Genomic DNA, 23,236 nt, shown 5'->3' on the forward strand with positions numbered 1-23,236 from the left:
GGACTTCAACTCCCAGAATTTCTCAGCCAGGCATGCTGGCCGAGGAATTCTGGGAGTTGAAGTCCATGAGTCATAAAAGGGCCGAGTTTGAAGACCCCTGGCTTACCTGTATTTGATTTTGCTGACTGTTACCTCCCCACCAGGTTTTTCAGTTCATGTCATGTTACAGATACCATCAAATATCGTACCTCTTGATGATTACACAAATGCTTTTATATATTTTATCTCAGCAACAGTGGTTTGTATTTGCCTTCCTCTGAGACCTTTCTTCATCTTTCCACTATATCCTATAATCCTCATATTTACTGGTGTTCTAAGTATACAAGTGATAACTGGGCCTGACTTGTCTTAGCTATTTTGAGATCAGCCAAATTCAGAGAAGTGCTGCCACCTGCTGTGGCTGATCAAGATTTATTTTTTTAAAAACTACTTTTATTCCTTGTTAGCAAGTTCTGATTGCCTATAAGTAAGCTATAAAAGCAGTTGTTTTCTTGGTGAGGGCTCCCATATGACCTTTAAGTACTAGAAACTACAGTCCCAAAAGGAGATATTATTAGAGTGGAAAAAAGATTTCACTTATTTTAATTTAACTTAATTGTGATTTACAATAATTCCACACATATTCAGCATTTATTTCTTATCATAGTAAAAGGTATAAGGTGGGGACAACTTTTGGAGGGGATCTGAAGGCCACAATGTCAGGATTCGAGCAGTTGCGTTGAAACTTGGACCTTAAATTTTGTATCTTTGATAAGAATTATCCCCATCAGAATAATAGAAATGAAAGTGAATTGTGCCATGGGAATATTTTGAGAAATATTGTTCCATGCAGAGAAACATTTTATCCTCAGGTTACAGCTTCCAGTGCCATGTTTTCTAAATAAATATTCAGTTTAATTTTGGAAAATCTCATACATAGCATTAACTGTTTGATGAAGATGTACTTTGAAGGTAAGAGCCAAGTATTCTCTTGAAATGTTTACTGTGATCTGGGTATGTTTCAGATCAGAATAAGATATCCATAACATTGGAACACAGGACATTGCTGTTTATAGTTGCATTTTCCTTGAGCTACTATGGTACTAGAGGCACTTTTACGGAAAGAGAAACAGCTGAAATATTTGTATTTTGCTTTATGGGCTATTCCTGCCACCAATGCTTCCCCACTAAAATGGGTCCCTGCTATTGATTGCAGACTAAATACTTTTCTAAGCTCTTGAGTAATAGGAGAGAGAACTGATAAATAGGGGGCATGTCAGTAAAAACCCAGGTCCACGAACACCGGCTAGCACGATCCCAAATCCCTAATCGCTACCCACACTGACACCAAACAACAACAGTTCAATTGGAGCTATACTAAAATCATTGCTCACGCTATCACCCGTTATGCTCGGGAATTCATCAAAGCCTGGCACTCCACAAGCAATTTCATCAACAGACATATTGATCTATAACCAGCATATGAACCCAAAATCCAAATCAATCAAACAGCCATCCGGAGACAGCACCAACCCTCAAGCCCCTCTCTCCCCCCCCCCAGCAGTTCACCTTCCAATGACCCTGGCCTGACATAATCTCCCCATCACAAGACCCATTACCAGCCTCCCACTGTTGACTCATTCCTGACCCACTAATTCACACCCTCCAATGACCCTTACCTGAAGTACCTCCCCATCACAAGCCTCTCTCTGATGACTCCCACCTGGCCCATCACAAGACCCTCACTTGACACTCCCACACCTGAAGCCCTTTTATAAGTAGAACACTGACACAGACATTCTCTAAACACCGCTGAAGATGTTACCTAGCCTGGTAATGAAATGTTCGGCCCTCAAGCTTGGAGAACGAACCTTCACCCTCAAATAGGGGGCAATTGGAGGGGCAGTTATGTCGCAGAGAAAGATCAAGGGAGATTGCAGCATGACCATGAAAATGTGTAGGATGTGGGGGAGAAGAGGGGAGATGGAGTACAGAGGAGAGATAATGGGAGTGGGTGGATATATAAAAGCAAGCAGGTCAGAGAAGATAATTTGCAATACTCCAAAGTAATTGTGTGTAATTTTCCTATTTTCCACAAAAAAAGGAGCATGGCATATGTTTGCGGTTGTGCACTGCATGGAGGGAATAGAACACTTTGAAATAGCGATTAAGGCATCAGGCTTAGAGAGCAGGAGATTGCAAGTTTTTTTAATTTTAATTTAATTTAATTTAATTAGATTTATATACCGCCCTTTCCCGAAGGACTCAGGGCGGTTTACAGGGCATTTTAAAATCACACCAATACAAAATACAAAAGTTAAAAGACAATTAAAAAGATTAAATTATCCCTGAAAATAAAACCCCACTTAAAATTCTCAGCCCCGGCCAGAGAGCTCAAAGAGCCAAGTCTTCAGGTCCCGGCGGAATGAACGCAGGTCAGGGGCAGTCCTGAGCTCCACGGGCAGCTGGTTCCAGAGGGCAGGCGCACCCACAGAGAAGGCCCTCCTGCCTTAGGCAGAAAGTCAGTGAGTGACCTTGGGCCAGCCACTCTCAGCCCAAAGAAGGAGGCATTGGAAAACCTTCCCAAGAAGGCTGCAAGGCGTCTAGGTAGTCACCAGGAGTCAACACTGACTTAAAGGCATTCCTCTTGATCCCCCCCAAAACAGCACGGAAGGCAGAGGAAAACACTTGAATTTTGATAATCCCATTAATATGGAAGAATAGACATGATAAAATAATATAGAAATGTTTGGGAAGAAATTACTTCACTTTTGACAAAAAGGGCAGTCTGCTAAGGAAGCAAAGCGTACGTTGAGTTGGGGAGAGCTAAACATAGACAACAGGAAGGGAGGTGTCAGCTTTGGGTTCAGGTTCTTTGGTAACTTTAACAGATATTAGATTGGTCACTTACAGCAACCACTTTGTGGCTAATTGTCCCTCACTGCCACAGGTAGTCCTCACTTAACAATCATTCAGTGACCGTTTGAAATTATGATGGCAATGAGCAAAGGGACTTAATGACTCATGCTTGAAGTTATAGCCATTGAATACCCCCATAGTTCTGTGATTGTGATCTGGGTGCTTGGCATTCATGTGATTAGCATTTGCAATCTTCCTTGCTGGCTTAATGGTGAAGCCAGCAGAGATTGTCATAGACCTCTGCCACCTGCTAAGAGGACTCCCTCTGGTTTCTGGGGACTGGCTGAAAAATATCCATCTTGAAATATAAGAAGGATTTTGGCATGGAACATTTACAGCACAGGGCATTTGCAGCCAGCCACCCACAGATAAGAGGACGACTCCCTCTGGTTTTGGTGGGCTGGCTGCAAAAGCCCATGCTGCAAATGCTCTGTGCCAAAATCTTACTTGGATTTTGAGATAAACTGTTTTCATCCGAGTTTTGATTTAGCCATCCACAAGTGAGTTAGCCTGCAGAAAAGGTTCAGCCAACAAAGATATGCAAAGCTATTTCTTTATAGGCATCTGCTTATTTCCTAAGCCTGACACTTTCCTGGGAACATATTTAGAGAGTGACAGTTGAAGAAAGCTGTTTTGTTTATGTTTATTTTTGGCAACCTGAAGCCCAGTGTTCTCAGTCAGAAGTGTGCTTATATGGGGAAGGGGGGGGGGAGGGAAACTTTGAGGTCTAGTTGTAGTTCTATTCTTGGGTTCATCCCAAAAGTCATGCGTTTTTTCCTCTCCCAAATCTGATTTTTTGGTTTTTTAACTACTGCTGGAAGAAAGTCATTGTGTACCTTTGGAAGATGAACAATGATGTAGGTGTGTAGGTTTTCCTCCTAGAAACACCCACGTCTATCATACAGATTTGCAGAGTAATCCAGGTCCCCCTTGATTCCATGAAATGCTTTTTGGCCTGATTAACATCTGGAAGAGGGTAAAAAGCAAAGTAAATTGTGGCCTTTTGGAATTTGCTGTCAACAGCTGAAGTTACAGTTCCTGTGTGTGGCTGTTTGGGAAACACTGAATATCATAGGGCTGAAACGAATCTTGGAGTCCTTGGGTTCCTCCCTCCCTCCCTCCCTCCCTCCCTCCCTCTGCATCCTCATAACTGCATACAGCAAATTATGAGACTAGAACTTATCATGAAATAGAATTTATTCATGTTTCCCAATTGTAAATCCCTTAATTATTTCAAAATTTATGGGATTAGATCTTTACTGACTCATCTGTCCCAGAAAGGCCTTGTCTGTTTCCAAAACAAGAGTTGTTTTTAGTTTAGCTACTTATTCCTGATTTATTTACTAACTCCAAAAGTTTCCATATGCACACAGTTTTTGTAGATGGACTGACTAGATAATGTCAAGGCAGTTGTTTTCTCTATATTTATGACCTTTCTTTTTTTACACTTTGTTCCTTTTATTTCCTCCCCCTAGGTTCTCCTTAAGTTTTTTATAGCACAGAACCCAAAAACATTCTTATCACAGGTTTTCAGTAAATTTTCATATGTTCCTGAAATAATATATAGGAGGTTAAAGAATGGAAATTATGAAGCTTGTGGGTAGATGTGCTAGAATGATTGATGTGCTCAATAAAAACTGTAAAACGCTTAATTTCTTAAATTGGTATCTTGGAACCATCGACATTATTCAATTACCTTTATTATTGTTTAATGCCATTCTCTTATTTAACTTTAACTAAATAACATAGTCCTTTCTTTAGTTCTTTTTCAAATACTAACATTTTGAAGATAAAACCTCACTCTGCCTTTGATTGTACAGCTTTTTGGTATTCAATTGTTTTTCAATGTCTTTTTTTTTTAATAAAGCAAGACAGATTTTGAAGGATTCCAACTAAGGTTTAGTTTGATTCAAGGCATTGTATAATTGGCCACAATTATGGCAAATTTTGTCCCATCAATAAAAGTAATGTTTTTAGACTCCCCAAATACATTAATGACACATCGGTGTGCCTGTTTCTTAACCAGATATAATACCCAGCAATTAGAAGCTGGACGAAAAGACAGCAGGTATGGCATCATAGGTTTTATACAGATATGCATGAAAATAGAACACGCACACCCACAATTTTGCAGAATGTTGGGAGCCTCTCCTTTGGTCCAAAATATCACCACTCAGTGCCATTTTGGGGAATGGGCTTTGTCTGTTTGTTTGTATTTTGGCTTGTGCTGAGATTATCTTGGAAGTGTGACTAGAGCGGTATCAAGATTTAAGCAATGCAGGCTGGAAACCAGTTTGTCCTCCTTAGTCATGACCCATAACAAAAAAGATGCAGTTTTCTAGTTCAAACCATCCTTTATCAGCCTGATGGCCTTCTGAGTTCCAGAATTCAGCTATCATAGCCTATGCCCTTATTTCCTTGATGTGACTGGAAATGGCTCCAGTGTCTAATTGCAGAAAATTGTCTGCTTTGTTTTTCCATCTAGGTTCAGGGTTTTTAGTTGGGTAGTTCTTTATTTAAGAATATTTAAGTGTACGTGTTATATGGGTATCGTAAAGTCAGGGCTATGGTTGTACTTTTGTCATCTATTCAGCTTTCTTCTCTGAGGAAGTTTTTTCATGACATAAATTGCCACTGAAGTTGAAGAACGTCCAGGCTTTATTACAGGTTAGAAGGGAGCTTGCACCACCCATATACATATTTTCATATTCTAGCTTTTGAGTTTCATATCAGTTACCATTTAATAATATTATTTTTAATTAACACCCACTATACAGGTAGTCCTTGACTTACAAACGTTCATTTAGTGACTGTTTGAAGTTACAACAGCACTGAAAAAAGTGACTTATGACCATTTTTCACATGACTATTGCAGCATCCCCATGGTCACATGCTAAAAATTTGGGCGCTTGGCAACAGTTGAGGTGTTCTGGGGTCACGTCATTACCTTGTGTGACCTTCGGACAAGCAAAGTCAATGGGGAAGCCAGATTCACTTAACACTGTGTTACTAACTTAAACAACTTCAGTGATTCACTTAAGAACTGTGGCAAGAAAGGTCGTAAAATGAGGCAAAATGTACTTAACAAATGTCTTGCTTAGCAACAGAAATTTCAAGTTCATTTGTGGTCGTAAGTTGAGGACTACCTATATCTTAAAAACACCCAGAATCATTAATAGAGTAAGCATCTTATATCCCATTGTCTTGTTTTACATGTGCTTGGGGCTGAAACCTTGCACTAAACACCTTTCCAGGATGGATGGCCCGGTGGTAGGCTTTATGTTTCTTTTGCCCTTTTGTAATCAACAGGAACCTAAAAGATTATATTGAGAAAACTAAAACCCAAATTTTTTTTAAAAGAATCTCCAGCTCCAAAGAGTCTCCCTCCTCATCAAAGAAGACTGGGTAAATATTGGCAGTTTTACCTGTTCGTTGTGTTAAATTACAGTGGTGCTACAGGGAAAAAGAAAAACATGAGTATAGACTCTTGGAAATGATAGAAAGTAATGCAGCTTTCAGTTCACTGGGTATTGGCTGAAAAGCTTTTTACATTTTGGTATGAAAAGAATATATTTCTCCCTTTTTTTAAAACAAAAAATAAATCAAATGATGCATCTTGTTAAAAAGAAAAGTACAATAAATAGAGGAAGAACAAAAAAGGTTTGATTTTAGATAGATAGATAGATAGATAGATAGATAGATAGATAGATAGACACATACATCTGTAAGATGTTTATTGAAAGACGTATTTGCAATGAATTATAGCCATGGTGATCAAAGAGACAGGTGCTGGGAACAGGATGTTCTTTCAGTGACAACGGAATAATTACTTAAGAATAAATTCATCCTATTACATAAGTGAGGATTAGTAGGGAAGGAAAGGTAGATTCCTTTATTTCCAAAGGCATATATGTTAAGTATATCATTTGCTTTAAACCATACGCTAAATAACCTACAATTTCTGTGAAGATTAAATCTTTTTATATTTGCATGTTAGTAGATGATTCTGAAGATTTTTTTTAAAAAAAAACCTATTTGTGTTGAGAGTGAGCTTCCACGTGTTCAGGAGCCATAAATGAGTAACAAACATACTGGTTCAGTCTCTGTCTAGAGGTGATACAAGAGCCCTCTGGATGAGATCCTTAGAGAGCAGCTGCCTATTATAGCAGGCAGTACTGGGATAGATAGAGTAATTGAACAATATTCCATATTGTGGCTGGATCCATTTTAGAAAAGTATTCTGTCCTACATATTGAAGTAAACTATTCCACTTTTTTGTAATTTTTGTTATTTCTTCAGTTTCCAAGAATTCAGAAGGAATATAAGGTTGTTCAGTTGTTTCATTGGTTATATCTTTCTAATTGATTAAGCCATTTAATATGATCTTCCACAGTTTATTGCCATCCACATTTATTGAATTTTCATCAAGATTATTCTTAATAGGCACAAGATTATGGGATTTAATTTAATCCAACCAGTTTAAAATAATCAAGTAAATACTGCAATCCTGATATTGGAACAGTATTGTGCAAATTATATCTGTAGAATAAGAAACAATATCTTAAACGAAACATTGTATTTTCTTTATAAAAGGTAAAGGTAAAGGACATGCGTGCTAGTCGTTTCCGACTCTAGGGGCCGGTGCTCATCTCCGTTTCAAAGCCAAAGAGCCAGCGCTTGTCCGAGGACGTCTCCGTGGTCATGTGGCCAGCATGACTAGACGCCAAAGGCGCACGGAACGCTGTTACCTTCCCACCGTAGTGGTCCCTATTTTTCTACTTGCATTTTTTACGTGCTTTCGAACTGCTAGGTTGGCAGAAGCTGGGACGAGTAACAGGCGCTCACTCTGCTACGCGGCACTCGGGATTCGACCCGCCAAACTGCCGACCTTCCGATCGACAAGCTCAGCGTCCTAACCCACTGAGCCACCGCGTCCCTTCTATTTTCTTTATAACCAGTCCTAAATTACTGGTTTTCTATTGTAGTAACATTTATGTAGTAAAACTCATGCAACACATCAGTTGTTGTTGTTAGCTGCGAAGTTGTGTCCAACCCATCGCAACCCCATGGACAATGTTCCTCCAGGCCTTCCTGTCCTCTAACATCTTCTGGAGTCCCTTTAAGCTCACGCCTACTGCTTCAGTGACTCCATCCAGCCACCTCATTCTCTGTCGTCCCGTTCTTCTCTTGCCCTCAATCTTTCCCAGCATTAGGCTCTTCTCCAGTGAGTCCTTCCTTCTCATGAGGTGGCCAAAGTATTTGAGTTTGCAACACATCAGTGCATGTTGTAATTTTTAATGTATGCATGGCTTTGCTTATAAATTAGGAACATTTCTTTATATTGCTATTATTTTACTGTTTATAAACCTATTCAGGTTATATTATGATTTTACTTTTAAGACAAATATTTTATTCTTAAGTGGCCCACACCAATTAAAAATAAAGATTTAAAAACCAAGCACACAAGGGACAAATGAGCAGGGAAGGGAAAAAGATAGAAAAAAGATCATTTGACAATACCAAAATACAATGATGAGTTGAAAACAAACATGCATATCTAGTGAGGCTAAGCTGATCATTCCTTGCCGGTGGGGTGTTTTTTTTTTGGACACAGATTTTGCAGTGAACTTTTTTCCCCCTGGCTGATGGCAGAAGCTGAAGTCCCAGGACAATGGGCGTGAATGGAGCAAAATGTTCTTTCTTGGCAAGGAGAGGTGAACTAGCTTCTTGCAGTTGCTCGTTCACTGGCCAGTGAATGAAACCTGGTTAATTTTCTTATTGCTGTTACTAAGATCCATATACTTCTCTCCCCTCTTTCTCTGAATTATTTTCCTCTTAATGTATCTAATTGCAAACTTGAATATTCCTTTCTCTCAGAAATTCCACTGAAACAATATTGCAAGTGGGCCTTTTTATTGGAACAATAGTGAGGAACATAGACAACGATTCAGTTTAAGATTCTATCCCAATAACTTTTATTAATCAATTAGTCAATCCCCACATTCAGCATCAGAACTACATAAGAAAGAGAACATATAGCTTATTAAAATGAGCTGTCTTCTTCACACATGCCAGCTTCTAACAGGTAGAGTATCTCATAAATGAATGTTCCCTGATAAGAAGTAAATTTAAATCCCATACAAAAAAGTATAGCCTATTTTCTGTTTGGCAATATAATTAATTATGTATGGTGTTTTTTTTCCAATGAGATGCATTAGTGAGAGAACTCTTCTTTGCAATTCAAAACAGAATAATCTTCAAATATATAGCTCAGTAAGATTTAGTCTTTTCTAAAAGCTGAATGTTTAAATACATTTATAGTACTTCGCCAAATCAACCAAACCATCTAAATAGTTTGACCCCAAAATGCCAAACCTTTGCTGTTACTTGATTTAAAATGTGTAATATCTTTCCTTGTTTTCAGCCCAGTGTTAGAGCATAGTATCCATTTATCTTTCATGTTATAATCTAATGACAATATTTTGACTCCTTTATTCCTTATAAATTAAGATTGTTTGGTATTCTAATTTTAAAAATGCGAGAGATTTTAATAATGTGTACAGAAATATAGGCATTAGCTCATTTGCTTGCTTTCCGCTCTGGAGTGATCATGTTGAGAGATGTCTTTGATTAAATCCAATTATAGTTTGGGGGTGGTGGTGGTAGGGCAGATTTGAATCTGTAAACTGTTCAAAAGGAAAATAAACTGGAGTGTAGAGAATGATATTAAATAACTCAGACAGAAAGGAAATAGATTGTCTAATAAATCAAATCCTACTTTACACAAACTCATACTGGACCATGGTAAGAAGTGTCCTGTTTGTTGAATTTAGCTGTGTTTCTTCTTTGAAAAACAGCCAGCACTTTCTCTTTTGTTACAAAATATATTATTCTCTGTTAGGCAGCATAAATCCAGATGAAGTAAATTCTTTTTGTAATAGATTGCTGGTTATAGCAATACTTTTTCCCTCCTCAATCCCTTAGAGTCATCTAAATATGTAAATAATCAAATTACACTCCATACATAGAGCTTCTCATGATCATTGAGTTGAGGAGAGTGTCTATAATGTTTGGTAATCCTATTCCACAATATGTTTTGATTATACCTATTCACATTGAGGTTTACAAACAAATATCTATTCTGGTATAAAACACTTCAGATAGCCAAACGTGTACTGAATCATGGCTAATAGTTATTTGTGGTTCAGGGCAATTATTGTTGCCTCACTAGTAGCCAAGAACCACTTTAATGATGTTCTGGAGGTTGGTAAAAATGTAACTTTTTCAGAGAGCATTTGGAGCTTGGGCAGCTTGGGTTTATCTTTGTTTTATTATGTATTTATTTAATTTTGTGATTGCCAATATAATCCAGTTCTAGTGGACTCTATTCAGTGATTTTTTGGTGATTATTTACTACTGGATTTTATATGGTTTTTGATGTTGGTGATTTCAGCAGTATCAACAACTAATGAGTAAAACATCTCACTTAAGAAAAATGGCAAGTTAGATCAACAGCATTTTCATCGTCACATCACCTTAATGAAAGATTAGTCCTAAGACTGCTACTCTAAAGCAGCACAAGGGATTGGGAACATTCACTTACCTCTTAAAATCTAGTACCGTTCTTTAAATACACTCAGTTAACTGTAGCTCAGTGGTGGACAATCTGTTTCAGATGTTAGATGTTTTTCAGCTTCAATTGCTTATCTCTCATTAAGAATGTGGAGATCTGTCAGTCAGAATATTGGGTTGACTGGGCCAATAGTCTGAACCGGTTGAAAGCAACTTCCTGTGCTCTTACAATTTTCCAGTCATAAATCAACTTATAAAGCATACAATGCATTTATCAAGGCTTTATATCAGGTATGGCCCTTAAGAGTTTCTTCCTGTTCTGCTTTCCTAGAGCAACTTCAAGAAGGTTACATCAGTAGATTTATTATACAGAATTAAGAAAACATACATATAAGTTATCTTCTAACAACAATCACCAATCTGTTAGACCCAAAGTTTCAATCCCTCCTGCTATTGTAAGACAGTAGTTTTCTGACTGAAGATTATTGCGATAGTGCCTTATTTATAAAATGGCTTTCTCTGGTGTGGCTATGAAATAAGAATTGGAGAGTCCTGCCTCATCAGCTTCAATCCCCTTGAACTTAATTGAGTCTCATTAAATGTTAAATAGTTCCTGAGAGATGAAAGATGCTGTTATTCCAAAAGAAAAAAGATCTTTGCCATTGCTGGCTCTTCTATGAGCATTCATTTGAATACTGACATCTAGTTGTGACACACTAGAAGTAACAATAGCCTTGCTTCAGTCAGTGGCTTGTGGAGGATTGGGGGGGGGGGGTGTTGCCTTTTAAAGGATATCTCACAGCCTGAGCTACAGGTATTGTACATTCATCAGAGTTCATGCCAAAATGAGGTGGTAGTTGAAAGGGGCCTTGTTGTTAACCATTTTTCATGAAAGGATTGTTTGTTTCCTTTCAGTGAACTTACAACAGCCTGTCTTCCAGGCTGACCTTTTCCAACTGTGCTGATCTGATGGGAAATGCTGGTTCCCAAAGGCATCATATGCAGAGTAGATATAAAATACACCTGCTCTACAAAGATCAGTGTTGCAATGCCCATTGGTTAATCATAGAGTTGGTTTAATGCCATTCTTATGGCTCTGAACATTTTCAGTGAGAGACAATAACAACAACAAAAATCCAGAAAACTGCATTTCAAAAAAGGTATAAATTGATTTGCAACACTTCTTCCATTAAAGGAGGGGATCATATAAAATGGTCATTGTGAAACAGATCTCCAACGTTTAAAGGTGAAGAATCAGTCTGTGAAGTCCCTGGAAGCTCTGATATATGCAACTGTTTCTGTTGCACTCTAATCTGGTCTACAATCTGTCTCCTTGCTCCAGATCTCTCAGAAGGATCTAACTCCCGGAGAGAGGTAAAGTTCCTTGGCTGCAGTATTGTGGAAGGAGGAATTGAGTAGGGAAAGTCATATTCAGGTTTCCATGATTGGGCAGCTGGAAATTTGTTCTGTGAGCCAGGAGTACACATTTGATATGAAAACTGAAATGAGAGAAAAATTGTGCCCATTTGATTTGCCAGGGTGTGAGAGATTGTGTTTTCTGCAGAGCTTCCAAATTCTACAGGCTAACTGTATAGCAGGGGTTTTCAAACTTGGCCCTTTTATGACTTGTAGACTTCAACTCCCAGAATTCCTCAGCCAGGCATGCCACAAGTCATAAATGGGCCAAGTTTGAAGACCCCTGCTGTATAGGGTAGACTGTGCCATCTTGGAAGTGCCTCAATTACTAGAATGTTGTCTTTTCTGCAAGCAATTTTTCGTTTTAGATTTTGATACTGACTTTCTTTCATATACAACTCAAAGCAGTGAACATACCAATACTCCTTCCTCCTGTTTTTCCCTATATCATCCCTGTGAGATAAGCTAGGCTGAGAGAGTGGCCCAGCTGGTTTTTCATGCCTAAGGCAGGACTAGAACTCAGTTTCCTGCTTTCTAGACCACCTATTGCACAAAACTGGATTTCTAGTTTATTACATAATTATATTAACAGTATAATTGCAATACATTTAGATCTGCAGTTTATTTTTAAACTTTTTAATAGATTAAAATAGAAAGCAAACCCTAGAAACGTTTTACATCCTTCACATTCCTATGTAGTCATGAACTGTAGTTTTCAGGATCCATTTGAATTCCTTCAGTAGATATTCCATAATCCAAACAGTCCAATTGGGGAAAATCAAATGCAGACACAATATTTGACTCAGTATCTAAGAACCACACAGTAAAACTATAAAATGATCTCTCCTTTCTAAATACATTCAGACTTTACAATGCCCTTGTTTTAGTTTGTGAATCTCCCCATTTTACTGTTAATCTTTCCTCAATGATGGGCACAACCCATTTGGTTACCCTGAATGGTGGTTATAACCAGTCCTTGGATTTCCACCTGTCCCAGCACACAGATCACAGTCTGGGTGATTGGCAACCCATTCACACTTATGACTGGCTGCCAAGCACTCCATGATCATGTGATTGCCATTTGCAACCTTCCCTGCCAGCTTCCCCAGAAAATAATTTGGGAAGTGGGCAAGGAATGTCATAAGTCACTTGGGTAAGTCTCCCCCACTCTTGGTGCTTGTGCCATGCCATTGCACATCCCCAGGCACCCTCCACAACACTCCCCATGTCTTCTTTGAACACCCTCCCCAACCTTCACTGCACCCTCATGCACCCTCAGCAAGCCCCACAACACCTCTTGTGCACATCCTCACACCCTCCCCAGCCTTCAGTGTGCACGATGCCTCTGGCACACACCCTTGTGCTCTTGTGCATCATCCCCAATCCATGCATTGCCTCTCATGCAGTCCCAGTGTAGCCCCCCCCTCACTTCTAGTGAACCCTTGCCAACACTCCCCCATCTGGATGCAACTGGCTGCAGGCCTGAAACTTGCAATACATTTAGATCTGCAGTTCATTTTTAATCATTTTAATAGCATAAAAGCACTGACTTCTTTACTGGCAACTAAGGCTTCAGGGATTGCCATCACTGAGTAGTGCAGTTGTACTTCATGACCACATTGCTTAGCAACAGAAATTCTGGTCTGAATTTCCCTTATAAATTGAGGGCTATCTGTATAGGCCAAATCAGGAAATAGACTCCACAGAATGATTGGGACTATATTTTTACAGGTTATAGTAACCAAATCTTGAAAGCCATGACAGCATCATTCCTCCCTCCCTCCTCTTACTCAGGTGGAACTGATCTGAATTTCCTTCTAATATTTTCTTCCTGCCCTGGATTTAAATCATGTTTTTCTAACTGCAGTCATGTAGTTTTTCCAAGATTGTATCTGTGATTCTCTACAATTTCTTAAGAAAGAATGATACCTAAAACCTCCCGGTCCAATTGGCTGAGCTTGGGTTTATCTTTATATTTTATATATATACAGTGTTCCAAGGTCCCATAGACCAATCACAATATTTTATTTATTAATATTATTTTCCAGAGAAAATGTTAGTGCACTATATATATATATAATCAGAAGTGTAAAAATTGTCAAACTATCCCGGAGTTCGGCAATTTTTACACTTGTGATATGAATACACCCGGGATTCGTATTTTTAAAGTAATTAGACACACACAAACACACACACACATATATATCATGTATGTATGTATGTATATGTATATGTATATGTATATGTATATGTATATGTATATGTATATACATATGTATATTATTTCCATGAGCCCTGATTTTATTTATGGGGTCTGACTTTTAGTACAGCTTGTATATATTTAAGCTATTGAAATATATAAATTGAAATATATAAATCTAAGCCCAACCAATCTTAAATCAGATCTCAGATTAGATACAATCAGGTTTTTTAAAAAAAACCCATAAAACCCATTTTAGTCACCTTATACATCTAGGAGTTGGCTAGGTGTTGCTGGCAGTGAGAAATATTTCCATTTTTTAAAAATCCATATGGCAAAAATTATCCTTAGGATATTTTTTTAAAAAACAGAAAAAAAATTTCTGGCATCAGAAGAAGTACTGGACAATTTGTCTGCATCCATCAAAGGGTTTGCAAAAGATCTTAATGAAAACTACCATTAATGCTAAATAATTTGAAAAACTAATGGTTTAAATAAATGGAATTCTGTATAACTTTATCATATTTTTAAAGCTCCGTGGAGTTTAGCAATTTAAAACCTCAAGCTTTCTGTGAGTGGTTTATTTATCTAATTTATCTAATATACAAGCTTCTGCTTTGCTAGCAATGAAGTTTCCATTGATCATACATTTGGTTTAAGTACATGCAACTGCAGTTAACACCTAGAATTTAAAATAATTACCTCTTTCTAATTATACAGCGTATATCCTTTATTTACAATTATTGAATAACTTTTTAAAAAGGCATGTTTGAGAATATGTCGACTAAGAAGCTGTTTAATTTGCATGAAGTGCTTTGCTAGAATTCCAAACTTGTGGCAAACTCCAACAGAATTTTTGGATTTAAAAAAAAAACATTAAAGGGAAATGAATCATAATCCAGTGCAAATCCGTGCCTTTTTTCTCCATCTTATTCAAGGAGTCCACATGTCCAAGGGGATTCATATACCTGCTCTTTGTAACTCTTTATAAATAAGATCAGAAATGGTAGTGTTGTTATATTTTAAAAAAGTCTACATGAGTATTAGGAACAACCTTATTTTTTGAAAAGAGAGCTGTCCCAGTTTAAATCTCAAACAAAAACTAAAAGGTAGACTGGTCAATCCCAGTTCTGTTGTTCCTAAAGCCTTGTCACCGATTCCAACATTTTCTGAAGCTGGTATGTAGAGCGTGGTCTGCCTGTTCTCTGATTCTGCCGTCTGGATTACTGATGTATGATGGGATGTTTTCGTGTAGAGTCTCATTTTTGCACTTTTGCTTTTGTAGATGGAGGAAAAGCTTTCTTCTGTGTGATTGATATGTTTAATAAATGTTTTTTCCCAGTTTACTTTGAATGATATTATTTGGATCCACACCCCGTAAACAACATTCATTTAAGTCCTTTAAGAAAACTACTGTACATGGACCTGGAGGATTTTTAAAAACAATATCCCTGCAACTTTATCTTTTAGAATTGTTTAGAATTTAGAATCATTAATGCCACTTGTTTTTCGCTATGAAATTCATAATATTCTAAGATGTTTAGTATGATCCTGACGTTATGTCTAATTTGTCTTTTAGGCAAGAAGCCGTTTTGGTCAGTATGGATAAATTCAGCTAAATATTTTTTTAATCTTTCTGCTATTATAGTCGTGAAAATCTTGTAATCCGTGTTCAGTAAAGAAATGGGTCTATAATTTTTAATACAGGTCAAATAAAAATTTTCTTTAGGGTTTAATGAGATGATTGCTTCTTTCCACTGTGTTCTTTTTCATTGTTTATTTTATTGTTCTATTATCTTACTTCTGTTCACACCCTTCATTTCTTCATTTTTATTATAAGCCATCTAGAGTAGCCTCACAGTGAGGTAGGCAGTAAATAAATTTAACAAATAATAAATTATTTACATCAGCTCTGTCTATGCCCTTCTGAAGAAGAAGGATCTGTTCTATAGCTTTTAAACTAAAGACAGATACAAAAAGGAATTTAATAAAGTTAAATTTCTTTATTGTCAGATGATCCAACTGCTTTTATAGACAGATTCTTCTACTTAATGGATTTGTTGTTTAAATTTATCATTGTTATCCACAAGAAGGCAAATGATAATGTCTGTTTTGACATTATGCAAATGCTCTGACTTATGTACTTGCGTTAGATGTTTGGATGCAAATAAGTGTATCATTGTGTGATGATGTCATTGTATATCTGGCATCAGTTTGGCATCAGTTTGGCATCAGTTTGATGTGGATTCAGTATATTAAGCATTTTTCTTGTGAGTAAAACATTTGGTGGAATAGTGTTGCAAGATAAAATTGATATGACTTAAATACTTGTTGTGGAGATAATTTTCATTAGTTTTTTTTGTAATTTTGCTAAGATACAGTTTTCAGTTAGATTTGTGCACACAACCATTGCACGTATGAGCAACAATGTTTTGTTGGAAAGACAGGAAGCTTTCATCAACCAGATGCACACAGTACTTTTCTCAGATGACAATATTATAGAAAATGGTGAAACGAGCAGAGTAAAATTGAAGGGTACTTAACAGTGTAGAAAGCAAGAACTGGGATAAACTGAAAACACCTATAAACTGTTTGGATTGTTTTTTTCCATCTCTTTTCTTCAGATGACAGAATCTGTTCTCCTCCATTTATGGAATTAACAAATGCATGTGGAGAAGACACCTTGAAGCAAATAGAAAAAAATGGAATTGCATTCCCATTCAGTATGTAAACAGTTTTTATATTTTCCTTAACAGTAAAGTTGTAGAGCATTTCCTCCACTGCCGCTGAAATCAATGCAATTTAGCTAAGTACTCTTGGGGGAGGGAGGGGATTTGCATGGCAGATAGCTTGTGGCTAGAGTACATGCTGGATTAGGCACACTGGCTCCAAAGGTACATAAGATAATATAAAAGCACATAAAATTATATGCTTTCATTCTATTAAAATTAGTAAAAAATAAACTATGGATCTAACTGTACTCTATTTTAGTTCTTTTACTGTAAGTTTGAAAATACAGTATTTTTTCATGGTGACAATGAAAGATGGCTTATTCGGATATTAACAGTCCTGCTAGATTAAGTCAGTGTTTTATCTGATCCACTACTCATCATACCTAGAGGCCAAGCAAACACTTTCCTGAAGTCTTTAAACAGAACATGAGGACAATACAGCTTTCTGTGACAATCGGAATTCAATGGCTAATATTTTCTTCCATGAGATTGTTTGATCCTCCTTTAAAAATCTGTAAAGGCTCTGCGTGCATATTGCGCATAAAATCCTTTTTTCTATAGTAGAGTATGTTATTTTTCTCTTTTTCATTTTCTCTGTCTCTGCTATTTAGAAGATGAATTATCAAAGTTATTTTGGAAGTGTCTCTTTTTTATTTCAATATGTATAATGTTTGTGTTGGTTTATTAGAAAAAGGCCCTAATGCCCAATTAAATCTACAGAGTAATATTCTGGCAAATTGAGAATTATTTTTTTATATTTTAGGTATGCTATACTAACATGAATCTTAGATGTACTATTATTTTATAATTATATTACTTCATAGTTTGTATGCACACTGAGTGCTTATGCACTGGAGACAAACTCTTTCTATGTCCAATCACACTTGGCCAATAAAGTATTCTATTCTAGTATAACATCTATTATAGTATATTAAATGTACTACTATACATTAATGTAAGTATACGTTCACTGGGCAAGTTAATAATATGCAACATTAATATATTAAACTATAGAACAATGAAAATATTCATTTTAAATTGAGAGTCTCAGACTATCAGTCATTTAAATGGCTCTAGTAATGTCAGTAGACCATAAGGATTAAACAAGACAAATTTCTCTAACAGTGCTCTTCTGTATTTTAGATGCCACTCTCCAAAATGCTATCCCTTTTCATTTTGCTTATTTGGAAAGACTTTTTTAAATAAACAATAGGTGCATTAATGTTCCAATAGAATTAACATAGCTATCTATCTACAGTATATCAAAGACTCTTATCTATTCTCACTGATTTTCATTAAAAAAAAGTTCAAGAACTTCAACAGTTTGTCACTGAATTATAGTGGCAAGCTCTTGAAGGAGAAACAGTGGCTACATATAGTAGAGTGTAGTGCAGCTGCTAAAGTGATGGACTAATTGGGAACATCCATATTCAAGTCCCCAGCTTAACTAATGAGTTTACTGTATTACTTCAGGTCAGTTGCTATCTCTCAGACTAGTCGATCTGACAAGGTGATTGTGGGAATAAGATTAGAGAAGATCCCTAAACTACCCCATCTCTTAGAGCGGTGTTCCTCAACTTTGATTATATTAAAATGTTTGTGGTCTTCAACTCCCAGAATTCCCTAACTAGCATGTTTGAAATTCACACTTTTTAAATTTGTTGTAAATATGAAAAACACTGTCTTAGAGGAAAGATAGGAATATAAATACAATTGAATAGATACTGTGTTTCCCTGAAAGTAAGGCCTACCCTAAAAATAAACCCTAGTTTTAGGACGAGGCACATACCTAAAAATCAAGTTGGGGGGTGGGGTGGAGCTGCCTCATGTGCACTGCACCCACTTGCCTTGCAGCCAGGCCTCTCCTTGCTGGCCCACTTCTTCTGTGGCGTTCTTTTGCAGCCAGACCTGCATTTCTCAGTCACAAGCCTTTCCAGAAGGCCACTGCAGCCAAGAACCGAGCTATGGATTCAGTCCTTAGCTTGGTTCTGCAAGACCTTTGCAGCTGAGAACTGAGTTATGGATTGAATCTATAGTTCAGTTCTGCAAGACCTCTGCAGCTGACAACTGAGCTATGGTACTCGGCTACAGAGGCATTCCAAAAAGGCCTGACTGCAAAATGCAGGCCAGAATGCAGCTGCTCCTTTGGCTGCTGAAGAAGTGGACCTGCTGGTTGGGGCTGCCAGAAGTGAGTATAGAAGATATCCCCCGAAAACAAGACTTGGTGCCTCTTTTGGAGGCAAAAAAGAGACCTGATCTTATTTTCAGGGAAACACAGTAATAATGGAAAGTTCCGGTGCCAGACTCCATCGATGTATCCTAGGTTACTCATTCCTTTTTAAGAACTGGCTTGTCCTCTCTGATGCCATCCTGGATAATCCAAAAGTTGAAGTATCAACACCTCTGAAAATGCCAAGAGGAAAGAAGGCTGGTTTCAGGGGAAGGGCAACCATAGGGCGAATACCATCCAGTTGGGTGGATTAACTAAATCAATAGCTTTAGTTGTTAGAAATACTGAAGTGCTATGTGTATATTCTTTTGTACTGACTCACAATTTACCTTTTTTGTTACTGAAGTTTGTAAGACAAGAGTCGCCCATGGAACCAACTCTCATGAGGTAAGTATTTGCACAAGGCTTCATATACTGTGTATTTAGAAAAACTGCCTTGGCTGGGTATTAAGAAAAAAACTATAGTAGTCCATTTGTGAATTTGATTCATAAACTTCAAGGAAAAGTAAGGAGGGTTGATTCTTGTCTGTCATGCATACTTAGAAGTCATTCTTCATATCCTCGTGGCTTTATTAATATTGCAAATTTATTTTTCTCTCATTTGAAGGCCAGCTATATATATACTCATACACATCCATCCATTATTTGTTTATTTATTTGCAATTTTGTAATCCATCCTGATGCACAGGTTTTAGGCAGCACTTGTGAAAATAGAACATAAAAGAGAAAAACATAGAATGAATAAATATCCCAAAATAATGGCCATTAAATAATGACGACTTGGGTAAAAACAAAAATGGAATAGGATATTGACAGCTTTACAAAATGCCAGGATTTGGGGGGGGAGGGGGGGTTACAAAAGATAAGAGCAGAAGCACTGAAGTATAGTACGCCCAACTCACATAGGTGACCCTCCAGATACCATGGATAGTGTTTTTAAATGCTGCCAAAAGTTCTCACAAGAGCAAGAGAAATATCCTAACCCAATAAGGGATCTATGATGGTCATATAGGATGACTATTACCATTTCCATCCCATTACATAATTGCTTTATTCTGTATTTTATTGTAAACCATTTTGAGATGCTTTGGCATAAGGAAGCAGTAGATAAGCATAATTAAGTAAATTTGGGGGAAAGGCTAAATAAGAAATCAGCTGCAAGTTGGAGGGACAGAATGCCAAGTGTTTCCAATTGGATAGCACAGTTCTGCACAGTTCTCCGCCTACCCACCCCCCACTCCCCAGTTTATCTGAATACTTGGCCTAAAAGCATAAGAAGAGCTCTGCTGGACCAAGCCAGTATCATAAACACTTCAACATTATGTGTTCTACATTGATCAAGCAACTGTATTCAAGAAGCTGACAAAACAGAAAGGAAAGCCATAATGTTCTTCTATTCCTGCTCCACCACTACGGTGGGAAGGTAACAGCGTTCCGTGCGCCTTTGGCGTCTAGTCACGCCGGCCACATGACCACAGAGATGTCCTCGGACAAGCGCTGGCTCTTCGGCTTTGAAACGGAGATGAGCACCGGCCCCTAGAGTCGGAAACGACTAGCACGCATGTGCGGGGGAACCTTTACCTTTACCTTTATTCCTGCTCCCTAGTAGCTTGTATTTAAGTTTTGCTAGGTCTAATCAAGAATAATAAACACCAATAACCCAATCTTCCATCAGTTTGTCTAATCCCCTTTAAAACCATCTGAATGTATACTAACACCACTGACAGCAGCAGCAAATAATTGTATGGATGGATGCATGCATGCATGCTGTGCATACTGCTACTGGAACCAATCCAATGCTTGTTTATGTGAAACATGTATTTTTCATCTGTATGACTGTAATTGCAAGTCGTATCTTTATTTTTCAGATGGCTATCATATTCAACCGGGAAGGCCTGAAAGCCATCCAACCTCCATGTGTGATTCAAAGTTTCATCAACCACAATGCTGTCCTGTACAAAGTCTTTGTGGTTGGGGAGTCATATACTGTGGTGAAGAGGCCCTCTGTGAAGAACTTCTCAGCAGGCATTTCTGGTAAGCTTTGGAAGTGGTAATTCAACATGGTGTACTAGTGGGAAAATCTGAAGAACAACATTTTGGTGAGTCCTGATCCAAAACACATAGAGGAAATCAGGTTGAGGAAGATTGAACTCATTGTTTCCCTGACTTTTTGTATTTTTGATATTTTTTAATTTCTCCCTTATCTCCCCCCCCAAAACCATTGTAGCAGTAATTTCTTTGGGAGATAGCAACTGATCTTGCCAACAGCTGCTACATGCATTCAAATTTATGTACCAAAGTACTAATCTAAAACTGGAGAAAAAGGGGAGGATATTACAGACTTCCTAAAATAAGCAAGTCAAGATGGAAGCAGAAGAGCTCCTACATGCTTTTAACCCTGTCTAGCTTCCATAGAGGTTTTGAGATTATGGCATCATAAATCAGTGGCTGGATGCAGTTAGTTTCAAATTCTATTTGATACTTGACCCTGATCATCTCTACTCAACTCTTCCTCTAAGAATTTTGGGGAAATTTTCTCTGTACGACACATTCCACCTGAACTTTATTGTAAGCACCCAAAATCACATTTTGTGAAAAGGGCAGCTATATAAATATGATTGATTCATTGATCATATTGTGATCTTTCGTGAAGGCTTTGGCATCTTATTCATATGCAGTTTGCTTGAAATCATACTAATGAAATTCTTAAAATTGGTTCATAATATTTAGATGCTCTGGTTATGGTATATCATACAAGGAAAAATGCACTGAGTTAAAATGTTCTGTGATTTCATTTTTTTTCTTTACTTCTTATGAACAAAACATTTTTGTAAACTGTAATAGATCCGCTTTTATTTAATTATTTATGTTGAATCACTGTCAAATATGCTATGTTGATTTATAAATATTTTATCCAAAGGCAAGTATGTAAAATAGCAAGGTGAAATTTAAAAAAATTGCTGAAGTCACAAAATCTAAAAAGTAATACACAACTAGATAACAAACCATAATATAAAAAATGATTACAATTGGTATAAAAACTTTACTTTTCTTTTTAGTTCAGTACAATTCCTAGTGTACATGCCATTTTCGTAAGATTATAGAAGTGATTTATCACTGAATTCTACAGGGTTTTTTAAAAAATTTTTTACTACAACTGTGGTCATTCCTAGTAGTCTCCTGTCCAAATACTAATCCTGCTTTTGTTTTTTGTTTAAATAGTCAGCACTCAAGTAGCACTTAACATATTCATCACAGATAAACCTGCAATCTTCAGTCAATATATTATTCAACTGAAGTTTAAATGGTACATAAATAGAGAAATTATGTACTGAATACCATATTTAAAAACTGTTCCTTCCATTAACTGAATTATACCTTTTTAATAATAAAATTATTCCCACATTCTTTCAGTACCTTCAAAAGGTTCCCTTGTAGAATGGTCACGTTCAAAATAGATTTATGATTCTAGATTTTAGCAATATGAATATTTATTTTAGGTTTTTTTTTCTTCATACAATGCAAAGTTAATTTTTGACTTCTGTTTTCTACATTGTAGCAATACCCATTAATATCAATGACTTTTAAAGAATCATACCCAAAGACAGAAATAATAAGACTGTCAGCTGTTCCCGATTAGGATGTTTCGAATATCCTACAATTTGGGGAATTCCAGAAAATATATTTTAATACGTTTGATACATTTTATTTATATGCTGCCAATGGCAAGAATGACAACATTGGAAAAGTAACATTGTGCCAGCAATACAAGAGCAGGAGACCTGAATTGGTGAACAGGCAGCAATAACAAAACTGACAATATGTATTCATAATAAAAATTTAATCAAATTTAAGCAGGAAAGGCTCCCTTATATAACAGTGCATTACCCAGCAAGGCTATTCAGACCTTTGGAATATGGCTTTTAGAAAAAGAAGACTAATTTAAAACAACAAATAAATTACAAACAGACAAAAGTTTAATATTAAATAATAAAAGCATAACATAAATATTGAAATTGTGTGTAGTGATTGGGGAAGAGAATGGAATGGAAGGGAAGAAAGAATATGTTACCAAAATTACATTTCGCAATGTTTTTACTTAGGTTCTACTTTTCCTCTTGCCTTGTGTGTCTTTATGCTGTGCCTTTTTGTATTGTTTTAGCTTATGTAGTGCAGTAAAAAACATTG

General features: G+C 37.0%; 1 protein-coding gene across 2 annotated transcripts in view; it reads left to right on the plus strand.

Annotated features, from left to right (window-relative positions):
* ITPK1 (inositol-tetrakisphosphate 1-kinase) overlaps positions 1-23,236 on the plus strand; it is a 136,908-nt gene that overhangs the window by 98,310 nt on the left and 15,362 nt on the right. For both annotated transcript variants that reach the window (XM_081344762.1, XM_081344763.1), the window contains 3 exons: positions 16,711-16,809; positions 19,395-19,435; positions 20,917-21,082. In XM_081344762.1, the coding sequence (XP_081200888.1) occupies positions 16,711-16,809; positions 19,395-19,435; positions 20,917-21,082 (306 nt within the window). The remainder of the gene's footprint in view (positions 1-16,710; positions 16,810-19,394; positions 19,436-20,916; positions 21,083-23,236) is intronic.

Source organism: Vipera berus (genome assembly GCF_964194415.1).
Source record: "Vipera berus genome assembly, chromosome: 1".
In the NCBI taxonomy this organism is placed as follows: Eukaryota; Metazoa; Chordata; class Lepidosauria; order Squamata; family Viperidae; genus Vipera; species Vipera berus.